General features: G+C 42.2%; 1 protein-coding gene across 2 annotated transcripts in view; it reads left to right on the forward strand.

Moving 5' to 3' along the window:
* Pus10 (pseudouridine synthase 10) overlaps positions 1-17,193 on the forward strand; it is a 67,716-nt gene that overhangs the window by 25,637 nt on the left and 24,886 nt on the right. For both annotated transcript variants that reach the window (XM_038322874.1, XM_038322883.1), the window contains exons 5-9: positions 7,240-7,274; positions 12,010-12,121; positions 14,846-14,907; positions 15,389-15,434; positions 17,011-17,075. In XM_038322874.1, coding sequence (XP_038178802.1) covers positions 7,240-7,274; positions 12,010-12,121; positions 14,846-14,907; positions 15,389-15,434; positions 17,011-17,075 — 320 coding nt within the window. The remainder of the gene's footprint in view (positions 1-7,239; positions 7,275-12,009; positions 12,122-14,845; positions 14,908-15,388; positions 15,435-17,010; positions 17,076-17,193) is intronic.

The raw sequence follows: 17,193 nt of genomic DNA on the forward strand, positions 1-17,193 counted from the left end.
CCCAATTTTCTCAGGAGATTTTGTCTAATTCCCCTTCCCAGGGGGATCCATGTATGTCTCTCTTAGGGTTTTCCTTGTTACCTATCTTCTCTGGGGCCATGGACTATAGACTGATTATCTTTTGCTTTATGTCTAATATCCACTTGTGAGTGAGTACATACCACGTTTGTCTTTCTGGGTCTGGGTTACCTCACTCAGGATGGCTTTTTCTGGTTCCATTTGCATGCAAATTTCAAGATGTCATTGGTTTTACTGCTGAGCAGTACTTCATTGTGTAAGTATACCACATTTTCTTTATCCATTCTTTGGTTGAGGGGCATCTAGGTTGCTTCCAGGTTCTGGCTTTTAAATAATGCTGTTATGAATACAGTTGAGCAAATATTTTTGTGGTATGAATGTCCATCCTTTGAGTATGTCCAAGAGTGGTATTGCTGGGTCTTGAGGTAAACTGATTCCAAATTTTCTGAGAAGCCACCATACTGATTTCCAGAGTGGCTATACAAGTTTGCACTCCCACCAGCAATGGAGGAGTGTTCCCTTTACCGTACCACATCCTCTCCAGCATAAGTTGTCATCAGTGTTTTGATCTTAGCCATTCTGACAGGTGTAAGATGGTATCTCAGAGTTGTTTTGATTTGTATTTCTCTGATGGCTAAGATGTTGAGCATTTCCTTAAGTGTCTTTTGGGCATTTGCAATTCTTCTGTTGAGAATTCTCAGTTAAGATCTATGCCCCATTTTTTTTTATTGGATTACTTATTTTGATGTCCAGTTTCTTGAGTTCTTTATATATTTTGAAGATTAGTCCTTTGTGAGATGTGGGCTTGGTGAAGATCTTTTCCCATTCCGTAGGCTGCTGTTTTGTCTTATTGACTGTGTCCTTTGCCTTACAGAAGCTTCTCTGTTTCAGGAGGTTCCATTTATTAATTCTCTCAGTGTCTGTGCTACTGGTGTTATATTTAGTAAGTGTCCTCCTGTGCCCATGTGTTCAAGGCTACTTCCCACTTTTTCTTCAATAAGGTTTATTGTGGCTGGTGTTATATTGAGGTTGTTGATCCATTGGACTTGAGTTTTGTACATGGGGATAGATAAGGTTCTTTTTGCATTTTCTGCGTGGATTTCAGAGTTTGAACTCAGGGACTAATTTGGAGAAGCATCTTTTCTTAATAATGAGCTTTTGCTGTGTAGGAGGATATGGTAGATTTCATAATTTACAGATGGTCCATTCTATCATCATGGCTCTCAAGTTGCTAGCAGTTGAGGATGAGGTTTGCAAAGAACTGGGGACTCGTTCTCTTGAATTGAGAGTAAATCTTGTAGATTATTTTAAAATAGTGGAACTTACATATAGTCTTTAAATACATGTAATAAGTATATACATTGACATACTCGGTTTATTCAAATTTTAGTTTAAAAAGATCATTGAGGATATCTTTTTGTGAACAGATAAAAAGAAATTTGTACTTAACATTTTAATTATATGTTCTCTAAAAATGTTTTGAGAACCTGCTGTTTGAGAGTCCTTTAAAGCTGGTTGTTTCTTAATTTAGAGGCAGAGTTGATGTGTTCATCTAATTATTCTTTATCAGCAAAAAACCGGAGTTAGTTCCAGCACAGATAGGACTGTTACATGGAGAAACCCTGTCTCAAAAAATCAACCAACCAACCAAACAAACAAAAACCTCAGACCAACCAACCAACCAAACAAACAAACAAAAAACCGGAAGTTAGATATTGGGGTAAGAAGGTGAAAGGTCAGAGAAGCAGCAGAGAAGCCACCAGTGACTTCCTACTTCTTCTTCCATTTCTTCCTCCCCAAAGGGGCTGAGAACCTTGCTAAGCCCCACCTCACTACTTGCTCAGTCCTCCAAACCCTCTGGTTAATTTTGGTCACCTAGTGGCTAACTCTGCCCTCTGGTTCACAATAAACTTTATTTGTCAGAATACAAACAAAATATCAGACAACATTTCCCCCTTTTTGTCTAAATAAAAATGGAAAATTCTAACACTAATATAGTAAAAACATATACAGACAATAATTACATTAGCAATGCGCATTCCATTTGTGTAGCTCATTTAATAAAAGCCGAGAGACAGATATTTGGGTTCCACTTGAAGATCAGAGAAGCAAAGCAGCCAAACCACTAGAGAGCTCTTACCTCTATGAAATCTTCAGATGAAAAGAGAGCAAGTTCCTGTCACATCCCGCTTCATATTCCTCTCTGGTGTTGGGATTAAAAGTGTGCACCACCACCACCCAGCCTCTATGGCTAACTAGTGTGGCTGCTGGGATTAAAGGTTTGTGCCACCATGCTGGGCCTGTATGGCTGACTAGTGTGGCTGTTTTGCGTTCTGATTTTCAGACAAGCTTTATTTATTAAAATACAAATGAACTATCACTGTATTTCCCCTTTTTTGCCTAAAATAATAAAAGGCTATAACTAATATAAGAAAAACTATATACAATAAATATGATAACTATATACAATATATACAGGCAATAAATAAATCAACAATACCTAGGCCATTTGCATTTGATAAATGCAGAGAAAATATTCCCGTGAGCTAAGCTCCTGAGTCTTCCTTTGTTTGCTTCCCAGCCACACAGCCTTAGCCATGGTGGAGTTTCCAGAGCCTCATAGCACCCTCCTGGCTTTGCACCCTGGAATGCACCCTTTGGAGGACGCTTCCCCTTTGATCACGCAGGTGATCAGGGCGGACACAGGGCCCTGTACCTGCCCCTCACATATGCCCTGTTCTGTTATTAATTACCAGCGCTGCTGTGCATGTTGTCGCTTTACTCCCCTTCTGCTTTATGGGTGTGCTCGTGGACGGACTTCTCTCTCTGCATGTCTGTGAGATACCGATAATAAAATGGGAACCCTTCTACCTGTGCTTAGGATGCCAAGGGCCCAGCCAACGAGCTACCTTGCCCGTGGCTTGTGGTACTTGGAGCTACAGTGCTAAGCTACCTTGCCCGTGGCTTGCAGTACTCGGAGCCACAGTGCTGCCTTTGGTATGAGTGCCTGTTTTCTCCAGGCAGCCACAGAATGAAAACGTAGCCTGGGCTTGCTCCCTTCATTTGTCTGGGATGTATGACTTTTTTTAAAATATTTTTTTGTTTATTTTTTGACAATTTCATACCTGTATGCAGTGTATCTTGATCATATCCAAGCCAGACCTCCCCTCCTACTCCCCCAGGCCCCTGGAACTTAGGATTTTTTGTGCTGAATTTCCCCATGTGTGATAGATGTTTTGGTACAAGTAATTCTTTACCTTCTTATTCTACCACTTCCATGGTCATGTGAGAATGGTTATATTATGACTGGTGAGTTGTGGAAGACTCTTTGAGTACCTTTTGCACATTTTTGTGAGATGCTGTGTGTGTAAATGTGGCTGTTCGTATGTTCTGGCTTTAGTCTTTAGGTTCATATCCTGATGTGACACTCTAAACATTCTGACGTTTCCAATTTCATTTTTCATAATTACTTGTCTTATGGCCATGACAAGATAACTGACAGAAGCCATTTAAGAGAGGAGGCGGTTATTTTGGCCCAGGGTCCCAGGAGATACCTGGCCAGGAAGACAGGGAAGCAGGCCCAGCCGGTGGTCATGCTACATCCCCAGGGGGAGCCACCCACCAGTGCTCAGCTCGCCCTCCGCTTTATGTTTCGTCTGGATCCCAGCCTGTGGAGTGCCTAATAGCATTTAGTGTGTGTTACCTGAGAACACAACACCTCAGCAAGCAGTTAGCCAACTTCACTATTTAGGATTTGCCTCGCTAAAACTCTCAGAGAAAGTTAAACTGGGTCTAGGATTAAACTGTGTGGTTCCTGAATTTTCAGGAAGTGACATACTGCCTCTGGTATCAAATTTGATAAATCATTAAAATGTTATAGCTTTAATGATTCTGTTGGGGCAGAAGAATTTAATTGCTTGCTTTAGAGAATGGATTTTTTTTAATTGACTAAAGAATAGAGCATTTATTAAAGTTACCTTGGTGATCTAAAAGGGAGAGGTGAGCTTTTTTTTCCTAGGTAGAAACGGGCCCAGGGTATCATTAGCATGTGGTAAAAATTGAATAATTGAGCAAGACTGACTTCTTTGGGATTTAGCCTTTTATCTCCTCTGTGATTTGTTTTGTCCAACCTGCAGCATGCTTGAACAGGGAGCCTGCAGAGAGGGGGGAAGAAAAACCGTTAGCAAGTCTCAGGATCTGAGGACTTTTGATTTAATTTTATATTACACATGGTTATCAGGTTTCCCTTGGCAACCTCCAGTTTTCTGATACTTTATAGTCAGTGTAAGATAGGATACTTTGTATGCTGATGACATCACCTGGAAGTAACTTAAAAGAGACAAAGGGGTCACTAAAAAGTACAGAGGAGCTGGGCATGGTGGCGCACACCTTGGATCCCAGCTCTCAGGAGGCAGAAATTGGCAGGCGTCCTGAGTTTAAGGCCAGCCTGGTCTACATGGTGAGGTCCAGACCGGCTAGGGCTGCACAGTGGGAACCTGTCTCAGAACAACAGCAAAGGGCAGAGGGGTCTGAAACTGTCAGAAAGTTTTCCACAGCTCAGATTTGCCAGCGAGAGGGAGATTTCAGAGTTACTGTAGCAGTCTGGGGATGTGAAGAAATGGGTCAAAGCCTACAGACTTTGAAGAGGGACATCTGAGTTGTATTATCTGTAAACTGTAGATGCGATTTCAAGGTACCCACAGTTGCTCCTCGGTGGTCTAGCTAGAACGTGGCCTTCTCAATGTAATAGCTACTACTTGTTAATTGTTGATGTGTTAGGAGCCCTACTTGATTGCATATATATGATTTCATAAATTCTCACAATAGATCTGCAGGGCAAATATTAATATTCTCTATATTGGGGACCTCTGAGTGCCAGCCTCAGTGTCCCCTCAGGATCCAGAAGATTCACAGCAAGCGCGGGACTGAGATCTGAGGGTGAAATAAACTCTTCACTACGTACTTTCCTGCATACATTTCCTTATTCGTCTGCTGTTCTCTTGTTCTGTAAAGTTTCCAGTTTATATACACAAGCAAACGCAGGCAATTCTCTGAGCTTGGACGTCCCTTTATCCGTGAAGGTCTCAAATGCGATCTATATGCAAGACTCCTTTCCTGACTCCATGTCCTGCCAAAAGGAAGACAGCTGCAGGGAGCTGGCTTCTAATGTATCTCAGGGAAGGAAGTGGAGATTAGACCGTGGGAGCCAAGGTTATTGACTGTGTGACTAAATTGCCCTCTGGAGGTGCCACGGAGTGGGAGATGACCCAGGACACCAGTCCATGGGAAAGAGTTGTGCCCACTTGTCCGTACTCTGCTGGACCTTGCACCAAGGGAGAGTGAGTGCTTCTGGCGTCACAAGAGATCCACTGTGAGAATCAGTCCATACGCAAAAGGTGGCGGGCCCAGCGCCTCGCCAGCTGGGTTTGCCTCCATCAGAACGCATTTGTTCTGGTGGGTCGGCCTTCTGCGTGATCAGCTGAAATCTCACTGTCTGATTCCTGCGGACCACAGCGTCTCTATAGGGAAATAAGATTGTTGATCTCTTGTAATATAGAGAAGGGTAGGACGGTGCTATTATCTAGGACTTCTCAGCTTTGGGAAATAATTATTGTTTCTGCACTCTTGAAGTCCCGTCAGTCTCTATAGCACTGGTTTTTTTTTTTTTTTTTTTTTTTTTTTTTTTTTTTTTTTTTTTTTTTTTTTTTTTGGTTTTTCGAGACTGGTTTTGAACAGGTCGCTAAGCAATGCCTATTCGCGATAGCCCTTGGCCGTCCTGCAGTTTAGACTACAAGGCTCTTAGTTCGTTCCCTCACTTCAGCTGTTAGATCCGTGCCGTTCACCGTGGGAAAGGTTTGAGTACGCGGACGAATGAAGGACTCTTACCGTGCGGAAGGTGGTACCAGAGGGGGAGCAGATTCAGCAACCCACCAGGCGTGCCAAGCGTGTCTTCTTAGCTAGGGAGTACCTGGTGGGCTTTGGCTTTGGGATACGCGACGTTTCTGCGTGGTCCTGTGGTTAGGAGTCTCTAGTGTCCTGCGAGGAAGGACAGGCCGTGCATATATCGTCACGGTGCATAACTGCTTGAGGAGGATAGGAATTGTATGTTCTTGCATCTTGTATGTCCATGTATGTTCTTGTCGTGTTCACAAAATGTCAGATGCTGTGGCGGGACAGAGTGTCCCTTGTTCATAAGCTGCAGATGTGTCGTGGAACCCGAGAGGTCCTTGTGTCGCACATTCCAGTGCGAAGCATTCTGCACTGTTGCCGTTTACCCGTCATTTCAGGAATGTAGCTCCGTTTGAGGAATTCTGCAATTAAACAAGCATTTTGAAAAAGCTTTCTGCAAGTGTTTGCCTACATGTATGCATGTGCATACCTGTTGCCCACAGAAGTCAGAAGAGGGCTCTGGATCCCTGAACTAGACTAAGTGGTTGTGAGCCACTGTGTGGGTGCTGGGAACCAGACTCAGCTCCTCTGAGAGCAGCCCACGTTCGCAATCCCTGAGCCTTCTCTTCAGCCTCTAACTCTTTGCAAGTTTTAATTATTCTTTCCCAGAATGTTTTACCTAACATAGAACTAAGTGCATGAGAAGGTAAGAGAACCATCAATCCACAATAGAGTCTAAAATTATTACCATTGTACTGTATTTGCTTTAGGATATATCTACTCTTTCATTTACCCGTTCTCCAGTCTGTTTAGCTTTCATTGTATTTCAGAGAGAGTCCAGGTAAATGTGCTACATTTAACTCCTGGTTATATAAACATGAATGTGATGAGCCAGACAGAGTTATTAAAAAATAAAATGCAGACCGTTCAGATCTATGTTTTAGAAGCTACATGTGTACGCAAGTCACTTTGGGCTGTTTGGCTTTGAGACAGGGTCTTAGGTAGCTGAGGGTGGCCTCAGACTTGTTATATAGCCAGGGCTGGCCTTGAACTCCTAATCTTCCTGTCTCTTACCTCCCATTTGCTGGAGTTGTTGGTGTGTAGCACAAGACTTTGAATTCCTAGACCACAGCACGTCAGCATTACAAACTGAAATCTTACCCTCTTTCTATTTAAATGAGCCCGAGGTCACCGCATTCAATATCGACTCCTTCTAATAAGAGGAGTTTGATTAACAAATTATTTAAGCACGTTGATAATGATGTTGAAACTTCACTTTACTAAATACTTTTCCTTTTTTCTTCTTTCTGGGTGTTACTAAATTGCCTACAGCATGCTGCATGGTTGCTGGTAAAACAGGAAATGGGGTAAGTAGGGAGTTTCTACCTTTATTTAAAGATACGCTACCTGATTCTTAAAGTACCTTTACTGCTGTTACTTCCTTTTACAGAGTAAATTCAGCAGCTAGAGCAGTTGGCACAGTAGGTGCTTTCTTTAAGTGCCTTGTCCGATTTGGTTTTTTGTTTGTTTGTTTGTTTGTTACTTTTACGAGGGACTTGCTTAACGTGGTTGTAGATGTGTATTGACAAGCAGTAGGCATGTATTGAAAGTAGTTTGGGAGGTTAGCTTAAGATAATAAATTTTAGATTTATAAAACTAGATGATAAACCATGGGAAGTAAAGTTCTGCTTAAATCAGAGTAACTGAGTTTACAGATAGCACCTGGGCAGCAGAAATCGGCAGTCCAGCCCTTGCCCGAAACTCGCAGGAGACAGATAGGTTTTGGAATTTAGATCTTTGGATTTTAGGAATCTAATGTGGTTTTAAGTCTTATATATAATGTACACCTTTCTTAGGGTGGTGCTGTGTAATTAAATGAACTGCTTCCGTAGGGAAGGAAACACACATCAGATTTGGTGAACAGTCTCACATGTCCAAATCAAGTGTATAAAAAAACTGCTAAATCTTCAGAGTTTTTGTTTTTGTTTGATTTTTTAAAAAATATTTATTTATTTATTATGTATACAATGTTCTGTCTGTGTGTATGCCTGAAGGCCAGAAGAGGGCACCAGACCTCATTACAGATGGTTGTGAGCCACCATGTGGTTGCTGGGAATTGAACTCAGGACCTTTGGAAGAGCAGGGAATGTTCTTAACTTCTGAGCCATCTCTCCAGCCCCTTTTGTTTGATTTTTAAAGCTAAGCATTCTGTGCCTTGAAAGGAGGCCGTATGGTTATTGGAGGTTCCTGTGTACTTTGGTGAGAAAAACGCAGAAGATGTAGCTTTCTGTATTAGAAGCTCATCTGTGGCGCTGAGGTTTATAGAAAAAATGTTAGCGTAGTTTTTTGTTTGTTTTGTATATTATGTCTGCATCTTCCTTTCCAAAGGAGAAATAACCACATATTCATCAACGGTTGCAGGCTTAGTGAAACTTAGTCCCTGAGTTTCAAAGCCTTGAGACTGGTCTAACAAATGTTGATCTTAACAGTTTTAGACAATACACGCCCCATGAGAGCATGCCGTTTCCTGAACGCTTCCCCTTGCATGTGCATTGCTTGGGTGGTGTTGCTTTCCTTCCTCATCAGAGGGTTTTGTACCAAGCTGTTTCTTTGACTACATGGGAATACTGGCACGGAAAGATACAGGATGCTGTTTATCCTTCAGTGTCCCCAGTCATTTTAATGATTGAAAAGATCGCTAAGGATTCCATTAAGGAACTGATTTAGAGAATTTAGTTCAAAATAACTGCTAGGGTGTTCTGGTTGACCTTCTCTTTAGACTCCTGGCTGTGCTGTGTCTAAGGTGAGAGTGATCGCATAGGATCACCTCATCTGGGGTGTGTGACAGCGGACAGAAGTGCAGTTAGGAGGGTCACAGAAGGTCACATTTGCTTCATGAGCACTAATCCCTCTAAAGGATAATCAGGTACAGCCTCATTCAAATTTCATGATTAAAAATCTTAATATCAGGCTGGAGAGATGACTCAGTGGTTAAGAGCACTGCCTGCTCTTCCCAAGGTTCTGAGCTCAATTCCCAGCACCCACATGGTGGCTCACAGCCATCTGTAGTGGATCGGGCGCCCTCTTCTGGCCTGCAGGTGTACACGCAAGCAGAACAGTGTATGTGTAAAAAAATTCTTAGCATCTTTTTGTTTTGTTTTGTTTTGATTTTTTGAAACAGGGTTTCTCTGTGTAGCCTTGACTATTCTGAAACGCCCTCTGTATACCAGGCTGTCCTCAGACTCAGAGAGATCTGTCTATCTCTGCCTCCTGAGCAGTGGAATTAAAGGTGTGTGTCACCACCACCCAGCAAAAATCTTAATGTCTTAAATATTATATTTTTTGCCCTACATATGAATAAGGTTTTCAGGCTATCAAGTAAGCCTTTACTCTGGCTTTTTAATCTGGAGGAGAAAAACACCTGTCCTTGGAAGATTTTTAGCTGGATTGCCAACTTTGAAATTCTTCATGCAAACCAGTTTTCTTTTCTCTCTGTGTGTTTGTTTTTTGAGATAAGGTCTCAAGTATAGTTCTGGCTGGTCTGGAACTCATAAAGATCCTCCTGCCTCTGCTGGGAATAAAGGCATGGTATATTTTTTAAAAAATGTATAATGGACAATGGACAATGTTTTAACAGGATTGACTTCTCCTGTAGTGCTTTAGAGCCTAGGATCTATAAACAATTTTAAAATACTTTATTTTTCTGTTTCTACTTTTTATCCTCTAAAATATATTTTGGGGGGGGGGGGGGATGGAGAGATTGCTCGGCAGCTAAGAACACTTGCTGCTCTTCCAGAGGATCCAAGTTTGGTTCCCAGGACCACAACAGAATTCACAACCATCTGTTCATCTGGCCTGCATGGGCCACACTCACAGTGTGCACGCATACAGACAGAAAAAACATTTAAACACATAAATAAAAATTGTTTAATATATTTTATTTTTTAAAAAGGTTTGTTGTTTATGTATGTGACATGAATGCAGTACCCATCGTGGCCAGAAGAGGGCATCAGATCCCCTGGAATTAGAGTTGCAGGCCATTGTGAGCTCCCGAATATAGGTGCTCAGAACTGGACTCGAATCCTCTGCAGGAACAGTGTACATTCTTAACCACATTCTCAAAGACATGCTTATTTCTTAGTTATATACTTTCAACTTTGATGCTAGTTTATGCAAATGTAATTGAACTGTTGACACAATATCAAAATAGTCTTTTAAAACATCTAAATGTGGGCTGGAGAGTTGACTCAGTGATTAAGAACACTCATTGTTCTTGCAAGGGACATGGGCTCAAGTCCAAGCACCCATGTGGAGACTCAAAGCCATCAGTAGCCACAGTGCCAGAGCATCTGGCACCTTCTTCTGGCCTTGGGCACCAGGCATGCACATCTTGCACAGACACACAGTTCTTTGTTTGTTTGTTTGTTTGTTTTGTTCTATATTTTAGGACAGGGTATCTCCATGAACTACAGCTGGAGATATAGACCAGGCTGGCCTTGAACTCAGAGAGACCCTTTACCTCTGCTTCCTGAGTGCTGGGATTAAAGTCGTGTGTCCCCACACCTGGTGACACACAGTTTCATAGTTTCCAAACCAAACAACAACACACATAAAGTAAATAAATCTAATATGTGTGTGTGTGTGTGTGTTTCTAATATCCAGAGAAGTAGAAAGAGTTCATGAAACCTACTGTTTGAATAAGTTCTTGACTGTAGACAAGTTACCTGCTAGCCTATTAAATACAAGAGTTATCTGGGTATTTCATTGTTAAACTGTACTCCAAAGCACCTTTAACTATAACCAAAGTTATGTTCTCAACTGGATATAGAATGGGTGGGCAACTTTTAATTTGCATTTTTAGAGGAACAGTAGGTGTGTGTATGTATATGTGTGTGTTTATAATATCTATATATCATACTTTTCCCCTAAAGATTATTTTCTTCTGCATGGGTATGGTGTTACTTATTAGTTTATAGGCAACTTAGCAGTGGCTGTATCAGAACAGTGGTAGTTTTTATAGTTTTTTCTCTCAGACCAACTAATTTTAACTGTTAGCTAAAAGACTTTTGTTTCTTGCCTGCAGTTAGTAGGTTCTGTTGGTCTTGCAGAATTAAATGCTAAGGGGTAGTGTTTGTAGGTAATAACCTACAGTGAAAATTAGGCATTCAAGAGGAAATGCCTCAAAGCCGACCATGATGGTGCCCATCTTTAATTCCAGCACTCGGGAGGCAGAGGCAGGCCTACAGAGTGAGTTCCAGGACAGCAGGGCTACTCAGAGAAACCTGTCTCAGAAAAACAACCAAAACAACCAAAAGGGATGGTTGGTGACCATATTCCGCCCTGTCTGTTGTTACAAGCTGTCCTGTGACCAGCCATTGGGGCATTTGGTATTTTAATTACTTGAGTGATACAGGCGTGTTAGTTTGGTAGTGATATCTTAGGGTTCTCAACAGAGTAGATCAGTTTTAGTAATCAATACCAAAGCTGCCCTGTGCATTTCCTCAGTTCCTTTCTATTACAATTGTAGGTGCATACCAAAGCTAGTTCTCATACAGGGGATTTCTCAGAACTGGGTATCGGCTCATGAGTAGATTTTAGGGGAATGTGAGATCTTTATTTCACTAATATTACACTGGTGAACATCTTAGGATGTAGATGCTTCAGGATTCAGTATCTCTTCTTACACAATAAGGACGGGAGAGTACAGCTGTGACTTCATTTCCCATAAGTAAGCCCCTGTTCTCAGCAAGGAGGAGTTGGAGACATTTGGAGCATGAGGATAACTATTGCAGTAGATGGTTTTGTAACTGCCAAGCAACAAACATTCATCTTTTCTTGACCTTTCCAGAATTTATGTGTGAACCTTGGGATCTGGTGATTCCAACTTAGGAAAATAAACGCATATGCTTTTAGTCAATGAGTCTTCAAAAGTGGGCTCATGTGCCACTCAAAGCCTTAGGAATTTCTGTCTGCATTGTGTGGTGTTCTTTCTGCTGTACAGAGCAGTGCTCGACACATTGCAGATGCTCGTTGTTTTAAGACAGTTGCACGCAGCCTTCCCTTTAACGTGAGCAATAGTGAATTTGTTCTTGTGTTATTCAGAAAGCGCAATCTGTCTCTGGGAAGAAGTGATGCAATCCAGCTGAAAGAAGCGTACAAATGGATCACTCACCCCCTGTTCTCAGAGCGACTGGGTGTTCCCGTCGATGGAAAGGTATCCGACATCGGCACTGTTGATCTCTGGCTTCCTGGGTTCTCTTTATTATTGCAGAGACTTGATTCGCCAAAAGCCTCTCCTCTTTCTATAACTCAGTGAAGGATCTCCTAAGGTTTGGGGCTTATTTTTGTTTTATTTTTTGAGACAGGGTTTCCTGGCTGTCCTGGAACTTGCTCTGTAGACCAGGTTGGCTTTGAACTCACCTGCCTCTGCTTCACAAGTGCTGGGATTAAAGGTGTGCACCACCCTGCCCAGCTCTCCTAAGGGTTTAAATACTCATTTTGAACTATTAAATTAATGTTAAACCTCTTGTTTGTTTTCTCTCCTTGTGACCCCAGATGCTTAAGATAACAGATACCCGTGAACACACTGACCTTGAAAGGCTAGATGGAAATCTTCACCTGACAGCTTTGTAATTTAGTTGAAAGGACAGATTTACTGACACAAAACAGTGTTTTTAAAACTGAGCAAGGAGCCAGCAAGATGGCTCAGTGGATCAAGGTGCTTGCCACAAAGCCTCATGGTCTGGGTTCAAGACGTCCCTTGGTGAAAGGAGAGACCCAGTTATTACAGGTTGTCTCTGACTCATACACACACACACACACACACAGACACACACACACACACACACACACAAGCACACACACAGTTTTTTTTGAAAAGCTAAGCAAGTGTCAAATCGACTCCAGACTATTTATTTTTGTTTATTTGTGGCTAGTCTTGCTTTCAAATATGTAGACAGTTGGTATTCAGCGACAATGAAATGGGTCCTCTGTAAGAGCTGGCGGTATCCCAAGTCCCTCTGTTTCTAGGCAGAGATTGCCTTTGAAACTAGGACAGCTGGCCACTTTTCCAATTCTAGAGAAGATCTGGCCTCCGTGGTAGGAATGGGCTGAAATCGGGACAGCTCAGTAGGCTGCCCTGTGTAAGCTTGTCTGAAGTCAGTATGTGCTCCTTGCTCACTTCACTAGAGGGAAGTTCCCTAAATGTTAGATATACCCCTACTCAAGTAAAGTCCCAGCACCACCCTCTAGAGCCAATTAGGTTTTAAAGCCATTGTAAATTATATACTCCATCTCCAGTAAACACAGTCCCTTTTGTGGTTTTGGCTTTTTGAGACAGGGTCTCATAGCTTGGCTGGCTTTGAACTTACTCTGTAGATGAGAACACCTGACCTTTTGCCTCCCCCTCTCAAGTGGTGCGAGGGTCAGGACAAGCTCTATAAGCTGAATACTGAAAGAGAGAAGAGTAAAAATACCTCCCAGATGGTCCGAAAAGGAAACGAAGTAATGAAAGTACTTTGGAAATTAGAGAAGTCATCAGTGTAAGCTGTTCTTACCTCAAATTTCAGTTTTGAAGCAGATAATTTTAAAATTTACATACTGAGTCAGAGAACAGAAAGTGAGAGACAAAAGACTCAGTGATGTTTGAGTAGATTCCAGCTGGTTTCCTTTAGTAGGAAACACTCAGTTCATCTTATTTTTATAATGCATATTAGAATAAGGAGCAAAACAGAAACCATTTATTATTGTAATTCTAGAGAAGATAACGGGTTTGGTAAGGACCTAGAGAGCTCAGGTAATGGAACCAAGCAGAGGACAGTTGGTGTGTGGCAGTTACAGCTTTTTCTTCAGTAGCAGACCTTGCTTGTTCTCTGGAGAGATAAGATATATATATATATATATATATATATATATATATATATATATGAAATTATTCACATACAGAAATACTTGCTGAAGCAATTGTTTAGTAATAGGAATATTTTCTGTAACTTAGTATCTCACGGTTCTTACAGATGAAAGGTATCTATGAAGTGACGTTAACAGGCCAGCTTTCCAAACATCTAATAAAAATGGCAGTGAGAAGCACACCGAATGGCTTGCGGTTCCACCCTGGTGGGATGGGATTGGAAAACCATCTTGTACCTGATTGTTTTATAATCTGGAAGCATCACTTTTGAGGAAAGGGAAATTAAGAGCACTGGTTTAAAAAGTCAGATTTGAATACTTTAAGAATAAGCCGGAAGGCTGGGGGGATGGCTCAGCTGGTGTTTGCCACACCAGTGTTTGGACCTGAGTGAGGGTTGCCAATGCCATGTAAAAGCCAAGCAGAGGTGGGTCTCGAGCTTGTTGACCTGCCAGCTTAGGTCAATCAGCGAGACCCCCATCTCAGGAAGAAGATGGCGAGGGGCTGAAATACCCGGGCCTCCATGTTCATACACACACCTACACGCACACATGCACACACACCCACGTGCACACACACACACACACACACAGGCTTCATTCCAGCATTCTTACAGATTTGAACCAAATTACTGGTCAGTACTGGCACGGAAGTTTTCTGGCGGTTTTTAGTTATCTCTGTCCAGCTCTCCAAATTCTCACTTATCTTTAATGTATCATTTGTCCAACAGCAAGTTGATTTAAAAACTTAGTTTGGGGAGGTTTGGATGGAGGAAAGGGAAGAGAGAAGTGTTGGGGTTGTATTACAATCTTCAAAACAAAACAACCTAACCAGCTTTAGTAGTCCTGCTGGTGACTGAGTTTAGAACTTAAAGCAAACAAAGCTAAAAAGTACCTCCTCCCACAGCTGCCTGCACACAGGCCTGAAGGCCGCGGTGTGTCTGAGCCAGTCCCTCGGAGTTACCTTACGTTGCCTTTCAGAAGCTGTTAATTTCCTTTTGCTCATTTAAAAACTGTTCTTTGTGATTTTTAGAGCTTGTTTGAAGTGAGTGTGGTCTTTGCTCATCCAGAAACAGATGAAGATTGCCGCTTCCTGTAAGTTGCCCCGTAAAACACAGTGTCAATTATGTAAAATGTTGGTGCTTTTCTTTTTCATGAAGATGGTATTGTTTTTCTTTCTTGTGAATATTTCAGAACCTGTCATGCCTTACATTTAAAATGTTAACCTCTCATAGAAGATTCCTCAGGAAAACTAGTGTAGCTCACAAGTGTGTACTCATACACACAAACACACAAAAATTATACATAATATGTAAATATAAAATGTATTTGAATTGTGTCTACCTAATATAAACTCATTAAACATTTTATTATTTATTTATTTATTATTTATTTATTTATTTTAGATAGTGCGTCACTGTTTAGCTCTGGCTGTCCTGGAACTCACTCTGTAGATCAGGCTGGCCTTGAACTCACAGAGATCCACTTGCTTCTGCCTCCCGAGTGCTGGGATTAAAGGGGTGCACCACCAACCACGCCCGACTAAACTTTTATCTTAACTTGAATTTCATTTCAGAGGTGAAGTTTGCCCAGATTGTTTCAAACCAGCCAAAAACAAACAGGTAAGGGTTTCCCTTCTGAGCCTGCGCCGCAAGCGTGACAAGAGCTGCTTGTTAAAGGTTTCCATTGTGTTCATATATTTTTACCCTCTGCATTTTTTTATTCTTTTGGGTCTTTTGAGATAGCCTTGTTCAGGGTCGCCTGGAACTCAGTGTCTAAGCCGGTTTGTCCTGGAACTTGTAGCTGTCTAAGGGCCCCTTTGCAGGACTCCAATCCTGCCACACACTGCCCAGCCTCAGCCGTTCTCAGAAACCACACGGCAGGGCTCCGTGACCCCCTTGATCTCGTATCTTCTAAACATGCAGCAACAGCCTGTGTCGCTGCCAGGTTCTGCTGCCAGCTTGAGATGTCACCTGGCTCCCTTGGCCCACAGTTGCATCAGCTTCTGTGCACTGACCCTGGGGAAACATCCATTGGCAGTTCCTTCAAGGAGCTGAGAACCACTTCAATTAAGATTTACTTTCTTCAAACGAATTTGAATCTTCATAAGATGGAACCTCCAATGGGTAGGGTTTTGCCCTTAAGACACCTTTCCTATTGGCCAAATGCTTGGCAGGTGGTTTTTCTTTGTCTCTTTAATAATTATAGCTGCTTTCTCAACTGAATGTTCTGTCTTGAAATTTCCTCTGCTGAACAACTTAATCCATCACCTTTAAATTCAGCTATGCTGAAATTCTTACATGGGATTATACATGAGAAAATATACCCCAAATGGCCCAGTCCAGTTCCACGTGGAAGCTTTGTCCCATCCTGACCCTCGCGAGCCGGGCCAGTGCTTCCCACATTTCCCTCAGCATTGTTGACTTTTCATCCCCCACCAGAATGGGCCACTAAGCTCTGCTTAGAGCATTCAGGGCCTCTACCCAGAATTCCAAACCCTCCCACTTTCCTCCCTCCCCTCAGTTCCAAAGGCTCAAGAACTCCACGGTCAGGGTCCTCAGAGCGGTGGCTGAAGCACTTACTAATTATCTTGGTCAGTACAAACTTGGAGTCAGGTTTGGGGTAAGAACCTGAACAATCCGGGAAGCAGCCGGGCAGCCACCCGTGACCTCCTCGCTCTCTCCTTCCTCAGTCTAAAAGGGAGAATCCTTCTAAGCCCCACCCTACTCTCTCCTGTGTCTCTACACGTCCTTGGTCCTCCAAAAACATCTATGGCTAATTTTGGTCAGCTAGTAGTTAGCTCTGTCCAATAAAACAAACTTTATTGAGAGCCTCGGGAGTGTCTGCCTCAGCTCTTTTTCCTGTCGCTGTGATAAAATGCCCCGATGCAGGACTTTGGTGCACTGTACTGAACAGAAGGAGGAAGAGAGCTGGGCACAAGCCCACTACCCCTGTCTTCCTGTGTCTCCCTTGATCTGCCCACACTGTTTTTATTACGGAGATAGACAGAAAAGACCTGCAGATGCAGGCCAGGTACAGAGCAGCATTAAGACCACTTATGTTTGAATAACTTCCTTGGAACTATTAAGTCTTTCTTGATTTTAAATATCAAAATAGGATGATATCATTCCTCTAATTAGCTGTATTTTAGCTTTTGTCTAGATAAAATATCTTCTCTTTTTGTTTTACCCTATATAGTCAGTGTTCACCAGAATGGCGGTTTTAAAAGCTTTGAATAAGATAAAAGAAGAAGATTTCCTCACGTAAGTATAGAAATGAGGAGGCGCTGTGTAACTTTAGAGACAATGGGGTACTAGAGGCACAGGCACTATGGATTGCCTCTAGACATCCTGGGTGTTGCCAGCCCGTTTGCATCCCAGT

This window comes from Arvicola amphibius, chromosome 1 (genome assembly GCF_903992535.2).
Source record: "Arvicola amphibius chromosome 1, mArvAmp1.2, whole genome shotgun sequence".
Lineage (NCBI taxonomy): Eukaryota > Metazoa > Chordata > Mammalia > Rodentia > Cricetidae > Arvicola > Arvicola amphibius.